At 37.6% G+C, this 21326-nt stretch overlaps 1 protein-coding gene across 1 annotated transcript in view; it reads right to left on the reverse strand.

Annotated features, from left to right (window-relative positions):
- CFAP20DC (CFAP20 domain containing) overlaps nt 1-21326 on the reverse strand; it is a 203844-nt gene that overhangs the window by 135425 nt on the left and 47093 nt on the right. The window contains exons 6-7 of the mRNA XM_058167803.1: nt 12871-12985; nt 6709-6865 (exon numbers count right to left, since the gene is read on the reverse strand). Of these exons, the coding sequence (XP_058023786.1) occupies nt 6709-6865; nt 12871-12985 (272 nt within the window). The remainder of the gene's footprint in view (nt 1-6708; nt 6866-12870; nt 12986-21326) is intronic.

Consider the following 21326-nt stretch of genomic DNA (forward strand, 5'->3'; position numbering starts at 1 on the left):
AGACTCTAGGAGTCTGCAATCATTTTGTATCAGAAAGCAAATCAACGTCCTAGTTTAATAAGAAGTGAAAAAGCTAAAACAAAACGTGAGGATACAGCTCAGTCTTCAGAAAAATATTCAAAGAGCTTTACAGTAAGAAATTGACTTATCCATTAGATTCCCAATTCTGTGTCTCACCCCAAGGCTCTGCCCCATTGCTCCAATCCTGATTAAAATGAGTAGAAAGTTTCTGAGTTTCGGGTGAAATAATTAGCCTCTATTTATGAAGGAGACAAATTTCTGTTCATCGCTTTTGTAAAAATAACTAGGCACAATTACAGTTTCCTCTGCAATTCCTCTTCTGTATGAATGCTCAAGACATAACAGGCTAGTTTTTTCACTAAAACTAAGAAATGCCTCCCTAGTTTATATATGCATTTCTCCCGTTTATCCAAAAAGATAAAATCGCATCTTCACCGCTTTGTTTCCTGGAGAAAATGGGTATCAGTTCACAATTCCTGGTCTGAGGGAGAGGCAGTATCGGTACTGTATCGAAAAGAAAACTGAGATACCGCCTTAGATAGCTGAAGACTATTTCATAAAGTGTCTCAGGTAATGGTGCTGGAAGATAAGAGAGAAATACAACTCCTAAAGTGGTCACAGTCCTTATAGCTCATGGACTTGAAATGAAATAGTAATAGCTGTCAAGATGCTCTTTTAAGAAGAAGCATGCAAAAGAGAAGCCGAGCATCCATACTTCCCATAATGTCTCTTTAGAATAGAATAGAATAGAATAGAATAGAATAGAATAGAATAGAATAGAATAGCATAGCATAGAATAGAATTTTTTTATTGGCCAAGTGTGATACAATGACACATATAAGAAGCAGATCAGAATGGCCAAACAAATAGTTAAAAAGGTTCTCTGGATTTGGAGGACTGGTGGAAAACATAGAGGTGGACGGATGGATGTCAAACCTTGCTTAATGGGGCCTGAGATGCTACCCTAAGGAAGCACTCTTGCATAAATCCCAATAAAGCAGGAAATGTTATATTAAAGCAAGGTCATGCTATAGCATTCAATGAGTCTTAGATAATTAGCAATTGATGGGAATAAAGAAAACCAAGTTCATTAGGTCAGGCCAATGCATAACAGTGAATTCTGCTGTATGCAAAAATATGTATTAAACTGCTCATCTCTACAGCAATTCTAGAGCAAAGACCAAGTTAAATAATACTGGCTCAGCTAGACTTCAATTACAGCTGCCTTGTTCCCTTCCATTTTGAAGGGCCATAGAAATTGGAATGGCTTCTTTATACATTGTGTTTGCAATCTACCCAATAATGAAAGTCCTCTGGGAAGATATCTAACTTACTGTCTTAACATAACATTGATTATGAAGTAACTTTGGTAAGATTTTTTAAAAAAGGAATTTCAATGAAATCTAAGGCAGAACATGTGTCACAGGTTATCAAACTCTCAAAGATAGAAAGTCTCATAACTCTTAATGGTTTGTGACCAATCTGGCAGGCAGTCCTTACTTAACCTAACAATAAGAAACATTTATAATTCTATGTCCCATACAGCATATCATCTGCATGATTGGGAGCCACTCAAAGTTTGGTATAAGACAGGCTGCTATATACAGTAAATGTTTTAAATACATAAATAAAAATAAATAAACACAAAGGAAATGCCAACTTCCACGTCAGGCAGGCTGACTAGAAAGCAATGCCACATAATTCAAAATCATTGAAGAGCCGTGGTGGCACAGTGGTTAGAATGCAGTATTGCAGGCTACTGCAGGCTACTTCTGCTGACTGCCAGCTGTCTGCAATTTGGCAGTTTGAATCTCACCAGGCTCAAGGTTGACTTAGCCTTCCATCCTTCTGAGGTTGGTACAATGAGGACCCAGATTGTTGGGGGCAATAGGCTGATGCTGTAAACCGCTTAGAGAGGGCTGTAAAGCACTGCGAAGCAGTATGTAAGTCTAAGTGCTATTGCTATTTGGTTGTCACTCTTGTATAGACCCTTAAATAAACACTTCAATATCACAGATTATTCCAGACTGACACATAACCGATTAAGGAGGTAAGGCTGGCAAAGGTGGCCTGTGTAAAGGCTACAGGTCTGCAAAACAAATTGCCAATCCTTGAAAACCACAGCCATACACATTTAAATCAGACCTAGAGAGAATAAATGCACAATTAAAATGCTATCTCCATGGCAACATATTTTCCTTTAAGAACCGATACTAACATATTTGGATCAGAGTGCAGGAATTTAGCCCAGGAAGAAAAAAACAAGAAATGGGTCCTTGGTGTTCTCTGAGTTTGTTTTTTTCTTGCAACCTTAGCTAGATAACATCAGTGCTTCAAATATTCTCCTTTATCGGAAAAAAGAACAATAATAACAATCTGTTTAGATCATGATAGAATCTTCTAAAACTTTATCTTTTTCCTCTGATAAATTATACGTAGTGCTTGACTTATGACCACAATTGATTTGAGAGTTTATGCTGCTGAGAAATTTGTTAAGTTAGTTTCGCCCCATTTTACAACTTTTCTTGCCACATTTGTTAAATGAATCACTGCAGTTAAATTAGTAACACGCCTGTTAAGTCAATCTCACTTCCCCATTGACTTTGCTTGCTTGAATGTCACTTGAATTTGATTTTGCTTGAATGTCACAAAAAGATGATCACATGACCCCAAGATACTGTAACTGACATAAATATGAACCAGTTATCAAGCATCTGAATGTAAATCATGTGACCATGGGGGATGCTACAACAATCATAAGGGTGATAAATGGTTGCAAGTCACTTTTTTCAGTGCAGTTGTAACTTCAGCAGTCACTAAATGAACTGTTTTAAGTCGAGGACTACCTGTACCGAGTGCCTGTAGCACGTGGGCTGCAACCAAGTGGAACCACATTTCATAACGTTTGTGAATCTAAGTTAACACAATCACAAAACAATTTTCCAACTGTTCCTTCCTTTCTGACACCATTCCTCTTGGAACAGGGGAATTCTTCACTGTCAAAGTGTCTATGTGTTTAAACTAAACACATTTTGAAGTGGAGGACTGGGGTGGAATGTAGTTTGGAGACTCAGAAAGGAGGGCTGCTTCCCAGAGAGCAAAGAGGCAGGGGAGCTTAAAATACCTGGTAGGCAGGAAGAGGGCAAAGATCCTCCTTAATGATTCACAGAATATATCTATAGTTATGTAGAGAGTTGCTTTAGTGTGGCAAGATTCTGTATGTATGAGAACAACAATAAAGAAATTTCTCAGAAATAACTCCACACGTTGTTCTTGGTTTGTGGGGCCTGATAGTTGAACATTAGCTGAATCTATATCAGCAGTACAATAAGCCTACAAAAAAATAAATAAATCCAAATGCACTTTAGGGTTTCAATAAGAGAATTCACTTTCGTGTATTTCAGGAAGTAAAAGTTCTTTTCTGTTCTCTCAAGATCTGATCTAATGTTTTAAAAAGGATTTTGCCAAAATGGAACACGTACAAAAAGAGTAATGAGGATGACAGTGGACTGGAAACTAAGTCCTGAGAAAACGGGGCATCTTTACTTATGAAAAAAGACTCTTGACAAAAGATTTTTTTCCCCACGAATTTGAAGAGACGTTGATAGAAGGCAGCCAGGGTTTGTTCTCTATTGCTGTAGACTACAGATATGAAAAAATAATTATGTTATGTTATTGTTGTTATTAGTTGCGAAGTCGTGTCCGACCCATTGCGACCCCATGGACAATGTTCCTCCAGGCCTTCCTGTCCTCTACCATCCTCTGGAGTCCATTTAAGCTTATGCCTACTGCTTCAGTAACTCCATCCATCCACCTCGTTCTCTGTCGTCCCTTTCTTCTTTTGCCCTCAATCTTTCCCAGCATTAGGCTCTTCTCCAGTGAGTCCTTCCTTAGGTGGCCAAAGTATTTCAGTTTCATCTTCAGGATCTGGCCTTCTAAAGAGCAGTCAGGGTTGATCTCCTCTAGGACTGACTTGTTTGTTTGCCTTGCAGTCCAAGGGACTCGGCAGGAGTCTTCTTTAGAACCAAAGTTCAAACGCCTCAGTTCTTTGATGCTCAGACTTTCTTATGGTCCAACTTTCACAGCCATACATTGCAACTGGGAAAACCATAGCCTTGACTATACACACTTTTGTTGGCAGGGTGATGTCTCTGCTTTTTAGTACGCTGTCTAGATTTGCCATAGCTTTCCTCCCCAGGAGCAAGCGTCTTTTAATTTCTTGGCTGCAGTCCCCATCTGCGGTGATCTTGGAGCTCAGGAAAATAAAATCTGTCATACCGCCATTTCTTTTCCATCTATCTGCCAGGAATTGAGAGGGCCGGATGCCATGATTTTAGTTTTCTTAATGTTGAGTTTCAAGCCAACTTTTGCATTCTCCTCCTTCACCCGCATTAAGAGGCTCTTTAGTTCCTCTTCGCTTTCTGCCATTAGAGTGGTATCATCTGCATATCTGAGGTTGTTGATATTTCTTCCGGCTTTATTTTATAGGAGGATAAATTCCAACTGAATGTGAACAAAATCTTCCTAATGTTAACAGTATTTCATCAATGGAATCAGTGACTAAGGCAGAAGACTGCCTGCATTTTATTGGATGTATTCAAGCAGGAATTGAACAAACGTGATCAAGGATGCTCTAATTTGGATTCCTGCAATAAACAGAGAGGAGATGGACCAAAAAAACTCCTTCTAACTTTACGATTTAACATTTAGTAAAATCCTAAAGCAAGCATCATTTTCCTGCAAAGATTTTCTTCTTTTCTTAAATAATTTTAGCTAGACATCTTGACTGTTCAGCCGTCTTCTTCCCATTTACCCAGCAAGGAAGTGATTGATGAAAAATGGAAATTTGAGGACTGGAGGATCTTCTCACATCCTACACTGGTCCTAAAGGCTATGACCCCCACAAATACCTTGAACTTCATCTCTTGAAGTCCCTGCCTGAAAATAGCATTTCAGGCATCCATGTTACCCAAGATAAACAAATTATAACATTCCAGATGTTGCTGAACTACAACTCCCAACATCTTTCATTAAAGTCTGTTTCTTAAGGATTCTGGGAATCGTATTTCAATGTGGGTCCTTGAGTGGCTCAGACTGCTAAGACAGTCTGTTATTAACAGCAGCTGCTTGCAATTACTGCAGGTTCAAGTCCCACCAGGCCCAAGGTTGACTCAGCCTTCCATCCTTTATAAGGGAGGTAAAATGAGGACCCAGATTGTTGGGGGCAATAAGTTGACTTTGTATATAATATACAAATGGATGAAGACTATTGCTTGACATAGTGTAAGCCGCCCTGAGTCTTCGGAGAAGGGCGGAATATAAATGCAAATAAAAAAAATGTCTACAGTACTACAGGTTGCCTGTTGCTCATTTCTCCGTAATGGCATAGCTGCTCTCAGTTCTGATACAGAAAGGCAGAAGTAGATGGTGGAGACTGTATTTGGGGTTTGGAGGAAGATTAGAAATTCCATCATTCCATCAAAAACATTTGATCTCCATTACAGAGCAGGATTAAAAAACCCGAAAGGTTTCTAAAAAAAAAAAAAAGTTCAGTTTGCCAACCTCAAATCAAACCACTACCATGTTAACATTCTCTTGTATGCTCCATTTGAAGTAAAGTAATTGAAAGACTGTTTGCAAAATTTCTGAGGACAAGTAATCCATAAGGGTGATACATTCAAAAAGGAAAAAGTTACAGGATCAATAAGTTAGAGTTGGCCCCAAAATCTAGTCTCATCTACCTAAATTTTTCCTGAAAATGATCTTGTGCAATCCTGAATATAGGGCAATTAACAGGGAGTAATCACAAATAGCTTTGGATGAACTACACAAGACAACATAAAAAAAGGATAAAAGAAGCAAAGCCAACTACAAACAAGAAAGAAACATTATTATTATATAACACAACAAAAAGAAGCTTTTTAATTATTGTTTCCTGGAACCTTTTATTACTTCCTTTTGTAGAACATATTTGAAGATTGAAATCTCTGGTCTGGGTAGAAAACAATGAAGAAGGGAAAGAATCAACTGGATGATATACAATTCAAATTTTGATAAGTAGAGCTGAAGGATGGAAAAAAATGTTTTTTTTATTGTTTAGTCTAGGAAACGGTGTACAGTTCAAATAAAATATGCAGCTGATGAATAATAGGAATTCATGAATACACTTTATTAGGAAGATACTTAACGTGCAGTTTATCATCAACTCTCTTTTCCTTCCTCAAAAGTCCAATTTCCATAATGGCCAGATTTTACAAGGGAAGTCTTTGCACTTTCATTTTAGAAGCTGCCTTGAGAAAATGACATATCTCAGTAAAAAAAAAACCCCTTTGATAATTGAATAACAAGCTTTCTTTCAAAGTGTTTAATGAAACACTTACCTGAAGGTAGATTATTAGCAGTTTGTATGCTAATTTAAAGTTGAAACAGTATCATCCGTGCAGTTTTAATAAAAGTGCTGTTTTATAAAAATGTAAATGCTGAACCACATTTGTAACCACATTTAGAAAAGGTCACTTACTATCCAACGAGTCAGAAACATGCCTAGGTTGTCTTATGTACCTATTAATTGCCAGGAAACCATCTAAAACCGTTTGGATAATGCATCACAAAGATCAGAAAGATAATCCTGGAATCAGGAAGCACATCTTAGCCATCTGGAATCCCAGGAAGCCAAGCTTAACATACCATCGTCATCTGCGGGGTTCAGGGGGTTTGACTTCAGCGTGAAGATTTTTCGCAGTTTACAGTTGGCTGAAACAATAATGCCATCCAAAGACTGAAAAACAGCACCTTTGAATATCTCACTGGTAAATGCCACCAGGTCAATGCACAAATTGCACCACTAAGGAGAGGGGAAAAAATGTTTAGAGACATATTTGTAAAAACTAATTTTCAATAAAATATATTATTAAAAACCAATTGTATTTATTGCTTGGTTTATATGCCACTCCAGCCTCATCTAAATAGCCCAAAGGCATAGACTTAGTAATGTAACAGGTTTGAGTTCATGCAAGCAAAAAAAGAGAGAATAAGTCATAATTTTGAAAAGTGTCTCTCAAAATTTCCAGAACAATAAAAAAAATTAGCTTCTTCGGTGCTGACATTTTTAATGGAGAATAGACAATCCGTGACTGTTGGGTCACTGTTTTAGAGATATTTCCATACATAAACAGAAAGACCATGTGGACACAAAAGTAGAGGAAGCAGTAGCAGCTTTTTATTGGCTTCCCCACTGGCTTTCCCTGAGGGAAGCTGACAGGGAGTGTTGGAAATGACAATCACGTGACTGTGGCTGACCACACCAGCAGTGCAGAGGCATTGAAGTGGCCACAACTTTGTCAAATTTCAATCCCATAAGAGTCATGGGTCCTTGATTTTGTCCACATTTTTTAAATTATTCCATCTGAGGTAGATTGATTCAAAAATGTTCCCCTATAGCCTCTAGGTCAGGGGTGTCAAACTCAAAGCCCGTGGGCCAGATGCAGCCCGCGGGGTGCTTAGATCTGGCCCACAGGGTCGCCCTGGAAACAGCAAAGGACTAGCCAGTGGGACTTGAAAAGAAAAGGAAGGAAGGCTATAAAGACTGGGAAGGAGGGTCTGAGGGAAGTCCTACCTTGGCACTTGGCAACCACAGGTACCCCAAACACGAGTGATGTTGAACTGGCCATGTCCCCCACCCCCCCAAGGTCAAACACAACCCTGATGTGGCCCTCAATGAAATTGAGTTTGACACACCTGCCCTACAATATACTGTTTTGCCCAACTGAAGGTTACAAACAATCAAACAGACAAGATTTTTAGTATTCTATAGATATTATGCAAAAATCCCAAACGGAAATATCAAATCAAATCATGAGCTATGAGTTATTATAGCTTAATAAAGGCAAGTCAAAATAGCGCAGATTAGACTGTATAGTCAAAAAGTGATAAAACTCAATTCATTGGGATATAAGTAATTAAATTAAATTAAATAATTTATTTTAAGAAGTAATTTAATTTAAGGTTGATGTATCAGATGTTCAGGTACTTTTTAAAAAGCTAATTATTCTGGAACTGATTATTTTTGGTGAAATTTGAGCTCTTTTTCCTATAACTGCTTACTATAAGGCCATTCTGAGATGGCTTACTATCGAGTTCTTAAAATGAACCAAGTTATGTGTGTCAGTTATAATAACTAAAATTCATTTATTCCAAATATGCCACATGTCCTGCTCTGCAAAGTAATGCTAATTGTGGATATAAAGCTGTAGGTTACATAATAATATAGAAATTCCACATCAGTGAAACGTTATTTTAATGATTGGTTTGCCAACCCCTCCAATGAGGTTTAAAGGCAGGGTTGAAATGTAAAATTTGTTACTACCGCCCCCGCCCCCCCGGCTTAGGGAGGGTGTTTAATATGACTGGATGGGCGTGGCCAACTTTTTTTTTTTTAAGCATTTTTCTACAATCTCTTTGGCCGAAGAGCTTATAGAAAACATGCTTTTAAACGGTTCTGGCAATCAATTTAGAAAAAATCTTTTTAAAAGGTTCTGGCAATCAGGCAACTTCAGCTGGGATAGGCAGAACCCAGGTTTTTTTCCTCTGGAGATCCCAGCTGAGTTGCCTGATCATCAGAACCGTTTAAAAGCATGTTTTCTACAAGCTCTTCGGCTGAAGAGGTTGTAGAAAAAATGCGTTTAAAATAAAATAAAATAAAATAAAAGTTTTAAAGGAGCCTTTAAAAGCTTTTAAATGGTTCTGACGATCCCAGCTAAGCCTCGCGATCATCAGAGGTTTTTCTTTTACTTTTAAAAATATTTTTTTGGCCAAAAAAAAAAAATGCTTTTAAAAGTAAAAAAAAAAAAAACCTCTGATGATTGCAGGGCTCAGTTGGGGCAGGGGGTGAGGCCAGGGATTTTTGCTACCAGTTTTCCGAGCCACTCGCCACCATCGCTACCAGATCAGGTGATCCGGTCCAAACCGGGAACATTTCATCCCGTTTTATGGGATCATTTGGGTTCATTAATAATAATCCCCCAGATTACATAAACCTCTGTGTGCCATTGTGCTCTGTTGAAATGCCATTTATTTGACAGAAGAGGCTAATTTTTCTATCGTTTTTTAATAACTGACCAGGCCTAAAAGAATTTGGTGATCGCTTATGTCATGACTCCCAGATGATCCCAATAGATACATAGATGTATCAGTTGTTCCCAATTTTCTTAGTCCTTGACTCAAAGAAAATACAAGGCCATCAGTGCTCTGTCAATGGCTTTAAGGATGGTCTGAATGCATCTTTCCAAAATTTGCCCAAATGATGAGGTTAAGCCAGTAATCAAATATATGAACATATGCATGAACACAATACAATTTTTGGATTATCTCCTTTTTTTTTCTATGCAACATTTCTCCTCAGGATGTAATTAAAACCATTTCTCCTTTGAGGCAAAACTGACTCTTGGTGACTTTATAAATACATATATGTAGTTTTCTTCACACCAATGAACAAATGGCTCACCAATATCTAGGTTTTGGGATTTTCTTTTTCTAATTTCTCAGTTTCACCTACAACTTTAGTTTTTCCTGGAAGTTTTCAAGCTACAAGATTTAGCTGTACTTTGCTTTTAAGAAAGGGAACTATTTGTTTTAAAGTAGATTTAGTTTTAGGTAGTTTTTAGATATTATTCACACTGTGATAGCACTAGCAACAGCACTTAGACTTATATACTACTTCATAGTGCTTTACATCCCTCTCTAAGTGGTTTATAGAGTCAGCATATTGCCACCAACAATCTGGGTCCTCATTTTACTGAAATGAGGATGGAATGATGAGAAGGCTGAGTTATCTTTGAGCCAGTCAGAATTGAACTGCCGGCAGTTGGCAGAATTAACCTGCAATACTGCATTCTAACCACTGCACCACCACAGCTCTTAATGAAGGGTGCATTAAGAGAATAAAGATGTTTTGTCCTTTGGCCATTCCCTACCCACATGTACTGACTTGTTTATGAATTGATACCTTGGCCAGTATCAAATATTATGTTTAACCTCTCATAAATGTGTGTCTATAATTTTAAGTGTTAAAGATGCACGTGGTAAATTGTATGTGGTGCTTTTTGTAGCCAATGATTACTTTTCTTTTTTCTTTTCTTGATCTAAAGTGGAAGACCATCACTGGAATTTGTTGTTGTTAGTTGCAAAGTCATGTCCGACCCATCGTGACCCCATGGACAACGTTCCTCCAGGCCTTCCTGTCCTCTACCATCCTCTGGAGTTCATTTAAAGTCATGCCTATTGTTTCAGTGACTGGAATTACTGGAATTAGAATGCTCTAATTTAGATTTTATATGATCTTTTGGCATGGCACCATTTCCCCCAGAGTCTTAAGTAACATTCCCAAATTGGAATGTTGGACATGGCAGTTCTGCACCTCCATATGGTGATCCAGCTTTATTTGTGCAAACCAGAATTCTGTAAATGATCTGGAGATGAGATGCTAGTTTGCCCAGACTGAGTAGGAAGACGTTTTGAGAACTGATAGCTTGTATGGACAAACCAGTTTTAAAGTCAGAACTCAGTCCCACTCCATTAGGGCAAAACAACAGTGAGTCCAAGTTCTGATAGGGCCCTGGCATGGCATGTATAAAGACAAAAGGCAATGGAATAAGGAACCCATATGATATTAAACTGATACCTGGCACACTAACTAGGACCAACAAGAACCTTATTTCTTCTACTCATAGGAAGGCCACATGTATTCTTTTCAGATAGTCACAGCACCACAAATTTTGAAAACCGCAACATTATATGTTTTTATATTTTAAAAAGCTGGTTTCTGTAGCCAATAAACATACATTATAAGCTGCGGGGATCAAAACTGAAACCATTAATTTAATGTGTTTCAGAAGTACATTCCAATCTATCTTAAGAGAAGTAAAATATAACTCACAGTATGTACAGTATAACTCACTGTATGATGTTTTATTCCACTGAGGATGTTTGCCCCCCATTATTAGTTTAATGAAACCAAAAAGAGTTCCAGTAGCAAAAATCAATACATTTCCTGGAGCATTTTGTTTATTTGTTCATGTCACCTTCCCCCTGGTTTTCAGAAACACAACTGTTAGGAGCATGAAAATTCATCTTCCTAGATCATTATTTATTATTGCCTCAACAGATTTCACTGGCTGGGTCCAAAATCTATCAAAGGCAAGGATTAAGGTCCTTGCTTTTGCTTTTTGAGTACAAAAAGGAAACTGTTGTGAGTGAAATGAAGGGACAAGTTTATATTGTTTAGTAAAATATAACACTAGAAGATAAGATTAATTGAGAACAAATTCTGCAGTAAAAATTAAAACCCACATAGCAAAATTAAAGTTCCTGATTGCTTATTTGTACCCTATGCTTATCATTAAGTGTTGTATCGTTAAGGGTTAAATTTGTACCCTATGACTATCATTGGTGTTGTAAGTGTTGTACCTTAATGAAGGTATCTTTTCTTTTATGTACACTGAGACCATATGCACCAAGACAAATTCCTTGTGTGTCCAATCACACTTGGCCAATAAAAAAAAATTCTATTCTATTCTATCTAATCCCTGACTTCCGACTGTAGACAAGAGATTTAAAAATTAGACATTTTATTAATTTGATAACATTTCTAAGGGATGCCTAAAACATACCAATTTCAATTTTTTTAAAAAACAAAGAACTATTCTTATTCCTGGGTGTTTGGTTTTTTTTCCTTTAATAAGAAGACAGTATCCCCAAATTACCTCTACAAGAAAACATTGCATATGTAAATAGTCTGGGGGATTATATGACACACACATTCATATTTGATTTGCATTTAAGGATATCCGAAAACATGGACATCATCAACAAGGGATATGATAATTAATGACATAATGTACCCAAGAGAAACTGATGACAGTGGAAGTGAAATTATAAGCCTGTTGTGGTCCCATGATGTTTTACTCAGTAACGGTGCTGCTTAGCAACCGAGTTGCTGGTTCCGACTGCAGTCACTAAGTAAGTACTACCTCTTTTTACTACAGACTGCACAAATGAAAGGAAATGCATGTTTTCCAGGATGTCTTAATTTTGTAAATTAAATCTGAAGCTTATTTCCCTATAAACATGAATCTAAGAACTCTCTGTTGTTTTCCTTACCTCCCTCCCCCAAAAAAATTTCAGACAGAAATCTGTAATCATCCTGAGAAACGCACTAGTTCTAGTTATTAATTGCCACTGATGTTATTGCAGAGGTAACAAAATCATCTTATAGTACAGGATCCTTTCTCCTAATTCTCCTAATCTTTGGCATACCATGTTCAGTGTTTTTTATTTAATTTCTATTGTATCTTTTTACTCAAATCAAGCAGTTAAGGTGCTATGCATATAGAATTAATAACATAGTATTATTGGAATGCTTGGCATGAAATTGTGTTTTGGTTTTCATCCACTGAATAGGAATGGGAAGAACAAACAGCACCTGGAAATTGTCAGTATGATTCATGATTGATCTCGTGTTCCACCAATCTACTTAATCTTCATGCCACAGAAGTGCCTAATGATGATCCAGTTTGTATGTTTTTATCTGGTTGTGAACCGCCCTGAGTCCCTAGGGAGATAGGGCGGTATAAAAATATGAAAAATAAATAAATAAATAAATACTACATTGTGTGCATTGCTGTACAATTAATTCTGAAGAAATATGTGAAATTAACCAGAAAAACAATTTCTTGTAATCATGATATGCTGGATCGCTGGTAGGAATGACCAAATATTTAAGCACTGCAATAGAAAGTAGAAGAGAATCACACATGACAGTAATCATTTGAACAAGGAAGGAAATATACTTACAATTTTGCGCTTGATCATAAAGAGAGGGATTTTTGCATGCAGAGGGGTTACAGATAATTCTTTGTGGATCGTTGATAAATACAATCTTCTTTTAATATTTCCTAAATCAGTTATCCTACAAGAGAAAAAAGGTGAGATGATAGAAATTGATCTCCATCAATTCAAAAACCTTTCTCTTTGGGCAGCCACAAAAAACCATCATTCACATGTAAAAGCTTTATATCAAGGACAGCAAATGGAGAAGTTAAATATTATCCTTCTACAAGATAAGTAATGAGATTTCTCTTTCAAATTCATAGTCGCTTCAAGCTGAATACATAAAATCACTTTACATGTTAATTTTATTTCAATGCTATGCACTCTTCACTTGATTTCCATAGCATTTCAAACTTACGAAAGAATTCAATTTACATGAATTGAGAAACCACAAGTCTTCAATAATCATGCTTTTCCCCCAGGCTCCCTTCAGCTTGTGTAATCTTGGAAAATTCTATCACATCTCTAAAAAGGAAAATCGTTGTGTTTTCATTTTCTAAAAATGCATCTGTAATATCGTATGGGCTTTGTTTAAAAATATATGCAAAACATTAACATGTCAGTTTCCTCTTCTGATCGCCTAACTCCAAATATCAAACCCACATGCTTACTGCTATTTAAGCTGTTCTCCAATGATGCCTGAGACACTATAAACATCACTAGTAGGTTAGAGCAGGGGTGCTATTCTGACAGGTTCTGGAGAACTGGTAGCGGAAAGTTTGAGTAGTTCGGAGAACTGGCAAATACCACCTCTGGCTGGCCCCAGAGTGGGGTGGGAATGGAGATTTTGCAATATCCTTCCCCCAGGAGTGGGGAGAGAATTTGCAGTACCCTTCCCTTGCCATGTCCACCAAGCCACGCCCACCAAGCCACACCATGCCCACCAAGCTAGTAGTAAAAAAAAATATGAATTTCACCACTGAGTTAGAGTCACAAACAGTTTGGTCTCCTATATGCTGCTTCCCGTTTCCAAAAATTTCATACTAAGTTTCTAATTTCATAATTGAAAAGTTTTGTTCTAACTGGAATGTAAAGTTTTAGATCTATAGGTTTATTCAGTTTCCTTTTCCATCATTTTTCCCTTTCTGATAAACTATTTTAGACAAGTCTTCAAAATTAGAATATTTCCTTTATTTTGGATACACAAGCTAAAAGGGCTGTTTCTTAGTCTGAATGTCACCAGTTGGTAGGTGGCAATGTTCTTGGGACAGCTTATGGGAAAATTAAAAAAAAAAGTTAGGAAAATAATCCTTTAAATGCATGGCATAACGTAAGAGAACAAACACATCATGGCAAGATTCAGCAGTCCATCTGCATTTCAAAGACAAAGGTTACTCTTTTGAAGACAGCAAAGTCCACATTCTGGACAGAGAAGACCACTGGTTCGAAAGAGGGGTCAAAGAGGCTATCTACATTAAGACTGAATAGCCCTCACTCAATAGAAGGGGGTGTTATGACACCACCTATCCTCTGTTTAGAACATAGTCCTTTCAACAGTTCCAACAGTTCTGCTTTTTCCAGAGCTTTCTTTTGATACCCTCCTATCAGCTTTACTGGCAGGAAGATTTTATGGAAGTCCTTATTTGCACAACATTTGGCCTTGTGGATCCAGGGAGGTAGAAACTCTTGCTCATGTCCTCAGATGGTGTCCTTTTTTGATGCTACAAGACGTTCTTTGATCTCCTCAATCATTTCCAAATATGAGTGTCAATACTAATCAATCGTATTACTTTTTAAAGGATGCTAACCCCACACTCATATATCAGGTGGCCAAAGATCTTCAAGTGCAAAACTTTCAAAAAACTATGATGTTTGCAGGGTCTGTCTCCTAAACTGACCTGCCTTTCAAGGCTAATAAATTCGTATCTTCTGCTCAGTTAGATGGACAAAAGTAAACAACTGCATTATTGATTTTGCGAACTTGTGGCATCAGGAAGATTATCCACCCAGTAAATGGTCAGTTCCATCTAGTTGCCCAGATTCTACCCCAAATTAAGGAATTACAGGGTAGTAAAAAGGGAGTTATTTAAGACAGCTGCATTCTACAGTATCAGGTTCATTCACTTAGATTTCTGAGCAGGTATAGGTATTTCTGACATAAAATGCAACATCTGTTTCCCTTTTATTACTTAATTTATTCCTTGTGAATTATTAAATTATTAAATTATTCCTTCAATTGCTTTATTTTAATCAAGGGAGACATGTGACCAGATTTATTAAATCATATTTGTCTCTCTGAACTTGGAGTTCATGTTAATCTCTTCGTGCTCTGAACATTAGTATATATAATGAAGATAATGGCAAAAGTGTTCCCATTTTTTTCAATGCTTGGCTAAGTAGGCCCATTTTACCAACATACTCACATGTTTCACCTAGATATATTTTCTAAGTCTTTGTGATGCACAGGCCACACCGAACAAGCACTGGATCATCACTGGCTCCAGATGATTACTTAAACTATGACTCTCCCCCCACCCCCCAAAAAAACTAAAACAAATTTCTTCTATCAATTCTGTTTATAATATTTTTCCTTTTCTGGTTTTCTTCCAGGGAGTAGAATGGAAGGACAGAGGGATGGATAAAAACACCTGAGTCTAAAATGCCCTACTACATAAATCTTCAAATCCCATGAAAGCACAGTTGCAGCTGTTGGTTTTTTGTTTTGTTTTGTTTTGCAATGCCATTTGTTTCTACAGTGATGCGTAGAAGTTTGTGAACCCTTTTTAATGTTCAATATTTTTGCATTCACAAAAGGAAACTTTTGTAGAGAACTTTAGTAGTACATCACATTTTATGTCACATTTATTCAGAAATATTGAACAAGTTCCAAAAATTTTTAAGCATCACTGTATATGAGTTAAAAGTAAGAGGTAAATTTTAGTAGACTTGTTATCAACTTAAAAGTTTTGTCAAACTTCTAGACCTCACTCCTGGCAAACTCTAAATTTCATAAGCCAGTAGGTTTGATTGGAACAGATTTATTTGCTTCTTTCTGAATCACAACTATCTTTTTTCTAACCAGACACTGCTAGAAAGGTTTTGTCCTACAGATGTCGACTATTCTGTCTCCCATCCCATAGTGCTGTCAGTCTTCCAAGATAGACTAGAAAACCCAAATCATGATTGCTAATACTACTTTTTTACTACTTTTATGATAAGCTTACCGTAACAGAATCTTTTAAGTCTGAATGAACCTCCCCACTTCCTTCACCTTTATCAGAAGTAGGACTGGTCTCATCTGAGATGCTTACTTGGGTTACATTTTTATATGTTTTTTTTACCTGTTGTCTTGGCTGTGTTACTTCCACTGTTTTTCAATATCACTCCTTCTGTCCCTTATAACTGTCCCTTTATTTTCTTCCCCTTAAGATTGTATAATTTTTTACAAGGGCATGAAAACTGTTTTTGTGTACCAGGGGTGCAAAACAACTCTTGCTTCAGGTATTCATATTCATTCACTGGCCTTCTCCTCCTTCTGGAGAGCTAGTACTTCTAGCAATTTGCTGTACGATATCCTATTTTCCTTCTTTTTCATTGGGGGAAGTGAAGGTTTTTTGAATATCCAATACTTGTATTTGTCAGGATTCCAAGTAATACATCCATAATGAACAAAACTCTGAGGCAAGTAGATTCCTCAAAGGGTAGTTTTAGTGGATATATATTGACACAACTGGTGAAAACCAACTCTAAAGGTTCCCACTTTCTAAAGGTTCCCACAATCCTGTGGCAGTTTACATTCCAATTCCAAAGAAAGGCAATGCCAAAGAATGTTCAAACTATCGCACCATTGCACTCATTTCACATGCTAGTAAGGTTATGCTTAAAATCCTACAAGCTAGGCTCCAGCAATATGTGGATCGAGAACTACCAGAAGTACAGAATAGAATAGAATAGAATAGAATAGAATTTTTTTATTGGCCAAGTGTGATTGGACACACAAGGAATTTGTCTTGGTGCATATGCTCTCAGTGTACATAAAAGAAAAGATACGTTCATCAAGGTACAACATTTACAACACAATTGATGATCAATATATCAATATAAATCATAAGGATTGCCAGCAACAAGTTATAGTCATACAGTCATAAGTGGAAAGAGATTGGTGATGGGAACTATGAAACGATTAATAGTAGTGCAGATTCAGTAAATAGTCTGACAGTGTTGAGGGAATTATTTGTTTAGCAGAGTGATGGCCTTCGGGAAAAAACTGTTCTTGTGTCTAGTTGTTCTGGTGTGCAGTGCTCTATAGCGTCGTTTTGAGGGTAGGAGTTGAAACAGTTTATGTCCAGGATGCGAGGGATCTGCAAATATTTTCACGGCCCTCTTCTTGATTCGTGCAGTATACAGGTCCTCAATGGAAGGCAGGTTGGTAGCAATTATTTTTTCTGCAGTTCTAATTATCCTCTGAAGTCTGTGTTTTTCTTGTTGGGTTGCAGAACCGAACCAGACAGTTATAGAGGTGCAAATGACAGACTCAATAATTCCTCTGTAGAATTGGATCAGCAGCTCCTTGGGCAGTTTGAGCTTACTGAGTTGGCGCAGAAAGAACATTCTTTGTTGTCCTTTTTTAATGATGTTTTTGATGTTAGCTGTCCATTTGAGATCTTGTGATATGATAGAACCCAGAAATTTGAAGGTTTCTACTGTTGATACTGTTGATACAGGCAGGATTTCGTAGAGGCAGAGGAACTAGAGATCAAATTGCCAACATACGCTGGATCATGGAGAAAGCTAGGGAGTTCCAGAAAAACATCTACTTCTGCTTCATTGACTATGCTAAAGCCTTTGATTGTGTGGATCACAACAAATTGTGGCAAGTTCTTAAAGAGATGGGAGTACCAGACCATCTTATTTGTCTCTTGAGAAACCTGTATGCGTGTCAAGAAGCCACAGTGAGAACTGGACACGGAACCACTGATTGGTTCAAAATTGGGAAAGGAGTCCGGCAAGGCTGTATACTATCACCCTTCCTATTTAACTTATATGCAGAACACATCATGAGAAAGGCGGGGCTAGATGAATCAAAAATTGGAATTAAGATTGCCGGAAGAAATATCAACAACCTCAGATATGCAGACGATACCACTCTAATGGCAGAAAGCGAAGAGGAACTAAAGAATCTCTTAATGCGGGTGAAGGAGGAGAGTGCAAAAGTTGGCTTGAAACTCAACATTAAGAAAACTAAAATCATGGCATCCATCCCTTTCAATTCCTGGCAGATAGATGGTGAAGAAATGGAGGTAGTGACAGATTTTATTTTCTTGGGCTCCAAGATCACCGCAGATGGGGACTGCAGCCAAAAAATTAAAAGACGCTTGCTCCTGGGGAGGAAAGCTATGGCAAACCTAGACAGCGTACTAAAAAGCAGAGACATCACCCTGCCAACCAAAGTGCGTATAGTCAAAGCTATGGTTTTCCCAGTTGCAATGTATGGCTGTGAAGGTTGGACCATAAGAAAGGCTGAGTGCCAAAGAATTGAGATCTTTGAACTCTGGTGCTGGAGAAGACTCCTGCGAGTCCCTTGGACTGCAAGGCGAACAAACAAGTCAGTTCTAGAGGAGATCAACCCTGACTGCTCTTTAGAAGGCCAGATCCTGAAGATGAAACTGAAATACTTTGGCCACCTAATGAGAAAGAAGGACTCACTGGAGAAGAGCCTAATGCTAGGAAAGATTGAGGGCAAACAAAGAACGGGACGACAGAGAACGAGGTGGCTGGATGGAGTCACTGAAGCAGTAGGCATGAGTTTAAATGGACTCCAGAGGATGGTAGAGGACAGGAAGGCCTGGAGGAATGTTGTCCATGGGGTCACGATGAGTCGGACATGACTTCGCAACTAACAACAAAGGTTCCCACAGTTTTCACCTAGTTAAAAGTAACAGTTTTTCTCCCTTTCCCAAACAATCAGTCACATGGTCCAATCAAGGTGTCGTCTGGTTCACTCCTCTCTCATAGGACCACCTATGGGAATGTCCTTGATTCCCAGGAGAAAGCATTTTGTTTTGACTATAAAACCCCATCTATCTCTATTCCTCCCTATCCCTCAGCTCCAGTGTGGCAACACTGAAGCCTCAAAATGGCCTCTGTCAGATCAGCTTCAGCCTTACAATATTCTTTTTTTGAAGGACCACTACAATTATGGTTTCTGCAAAGACATGATAACTTGTTTTCAGACAGGATTACACACATGCTACAAAATGGTGAATCATAACTGGCCATCTTTTCTTTTTTTTCTTAAGAACCTTTTTGTCCTTTTTGAGTGCCAGTGGTACAAAATATCTTCGACATCTCTTGTTTCAAGTATTGAAGTTTTGGATTTCATTAGAAACTTTTGCAGCTTATTCAACATTTTGAGATCAGCTGAAGACTTTGATTTTTTTTTCTTTTCCCCCCCAATACCTCAGTTACCATATATACATTTTTCACTTAAACTAGAAATTTATTGGGATCTCCCCCTTCCTATTCCCCTTTAAAATGCTAACCGTTGTCCTGTCCTATTAACTCACTCAAACTTATTCTATAAAATAACACTCTTCTCTTTGATCACTCTTCTCTTTCTGTTCTGTTTTTACTTTCTGTCCTCTCAAAATACTAGAATTACTATAAAAGTTTGGATTTCATTAAAAAACTTTAGGAGCATATTTAACATTCTGGGATTGTATAGTACCGTAGACACTTAAAACCCTATTCATAAAATGCTGTCTCTGTGGACTAGGCTAGTCACACAAAAACAATATTCCCTGCCATCTTTTCTGATAGTGACTATCAGTGTTAGCTTCTATTTACTTTTCCTTTCCTGACAGCAGGCAGATTTTTAAACAATGCTCCAGAATTCAGTTGTATATATTTTTATTTTCTCAAATAAATGTTAAATAAAATCCAAGGTTATGTTTGGAAGAAAAGCACATTATTATCATTTATTGCATTTTGTTTAAAATTAAAATGTTGTAAAACCTTAACACTGAAATTAGCCAAGAAACCTGAAGTAATTCCAGGATTACATTAGTAATACTTTAAGGTTCCATGAGAGCTAACAGTTCCATATTCAATCTGGGAGAAAAAACAAATATATTTTGAGTCTTTTAAAGTTCTCTTTTGAACAGATTATCCTAATGCCAGTTTCCCCAAGTTTAAACTATTTTGTACATTCAGTTTCATGAAAAGATTATCTGTTTAGCCAAGCTTTAGAAAACTGTGCCAGATGATACAGAACCAAATATGTAATCCGCAAAACAGCTTTTAATTTGTCCAATATGGTTAAAGCCCTGTAATGAATATAAATGTGCACAATGTTTATCTAATGAACCTTTTCCAGGAGCAGCTTATTTATAACTAAGATTTAACTATTTATGTTTCTAATTAATTTTGTTGGCTTGTCTTCCTTAATTTATTGGCAGGTGTCCGTTCCATTTTGCTCTTATGTTTATAAGGTGACCTGTTGCAGATTAACAATCTGTTCATTGACTATAAGACTGGCATAAAGTTTCACTGAATGTCGTACTTACTTATACAAGTAAACTAATACACTTTTATAAATGTATTCAAAAATATACTTAGAATACCGACATATATTAGACATACTGAAAATTTAATTTGACAGTAGATGTTTTCTTTATATAGGTAGTCCTTGACTTACGACCACAATTGAGCCTAAAGTTTCCATTGGTAAGCAAGGCATTGTTAACTGAGTTTTCCCCCATTTTATGATCCTTTTTGCCACAGATGTTAAACAAATCTCTGTAGCTTTTAAGTGAATCGTGAGGTCATTAAGTGAATCGTGCTTCCCCCGTTGACTTTGCTTGTCAGAAGTCTGCTGGGAAGATTACAAATGGTGATCACATAACCCCGGGACAGTGCAACTGTCATAAATACATGCCATTTGCCAAGTGCCCAAATTTTGAGAATGTGACCATGGGGATGTTGCAATAGTCATAAATGTGAAAACCGAACATATGTTACTTTTTTCATTATTGTTGTAACTTCAAATGATCACTAAACTAATGGTTGTAAGCCTCATGTTTCTGTCATACTGCCATACCGCGGTAATGACGCAAAATGCGATCCTCAAAATCTCATATAAAATAAATCTGTAGGTCTTTTAAGTGCCACAAAATTCTTTGAAGATTTCAGAAAAAGGCTTGCAGCTAAAAGGCAGGGAGGGCACTGGCATATCTCTTTGAGACAGAGAACACTGTTGTAGTCCGCCAGCACCCTGCAGAGTTGGCAACGGAGTCGGACAGCGATGAGGCTGAGGAAGAGCCAGTCCTGGAGGCTGGGGAAGGCCCAGATGAGGGCTCTGCGTCAGAGGCTGAGGTGGGGCCAGGGCCATTGGGGAATGAGGTGTGGACTCCAGAGCCACCAGAGACTAACAGTAGTGAGGCAGAGGAACAGGAGGAGCCTGTTCCTAATGCATACATGAG

The sequence above is a fragment of the Ahaetulla prasina genome, chromosome 2 (assembly GCF_028640845.1).
Source record: "Ahaetulla prasina isolate Xishuangbanna chromosome 2, ASM2864084v1, whole genome shotgun sequence".
In the NCBI taxonomy this organism is placed as follows: domain Eukaryota; kingdom Metazoa; phylum Chordata; class Lepidosauria; order Squamata; family Colubridae; genus Ahaetulla; species Ahaetulla prasina.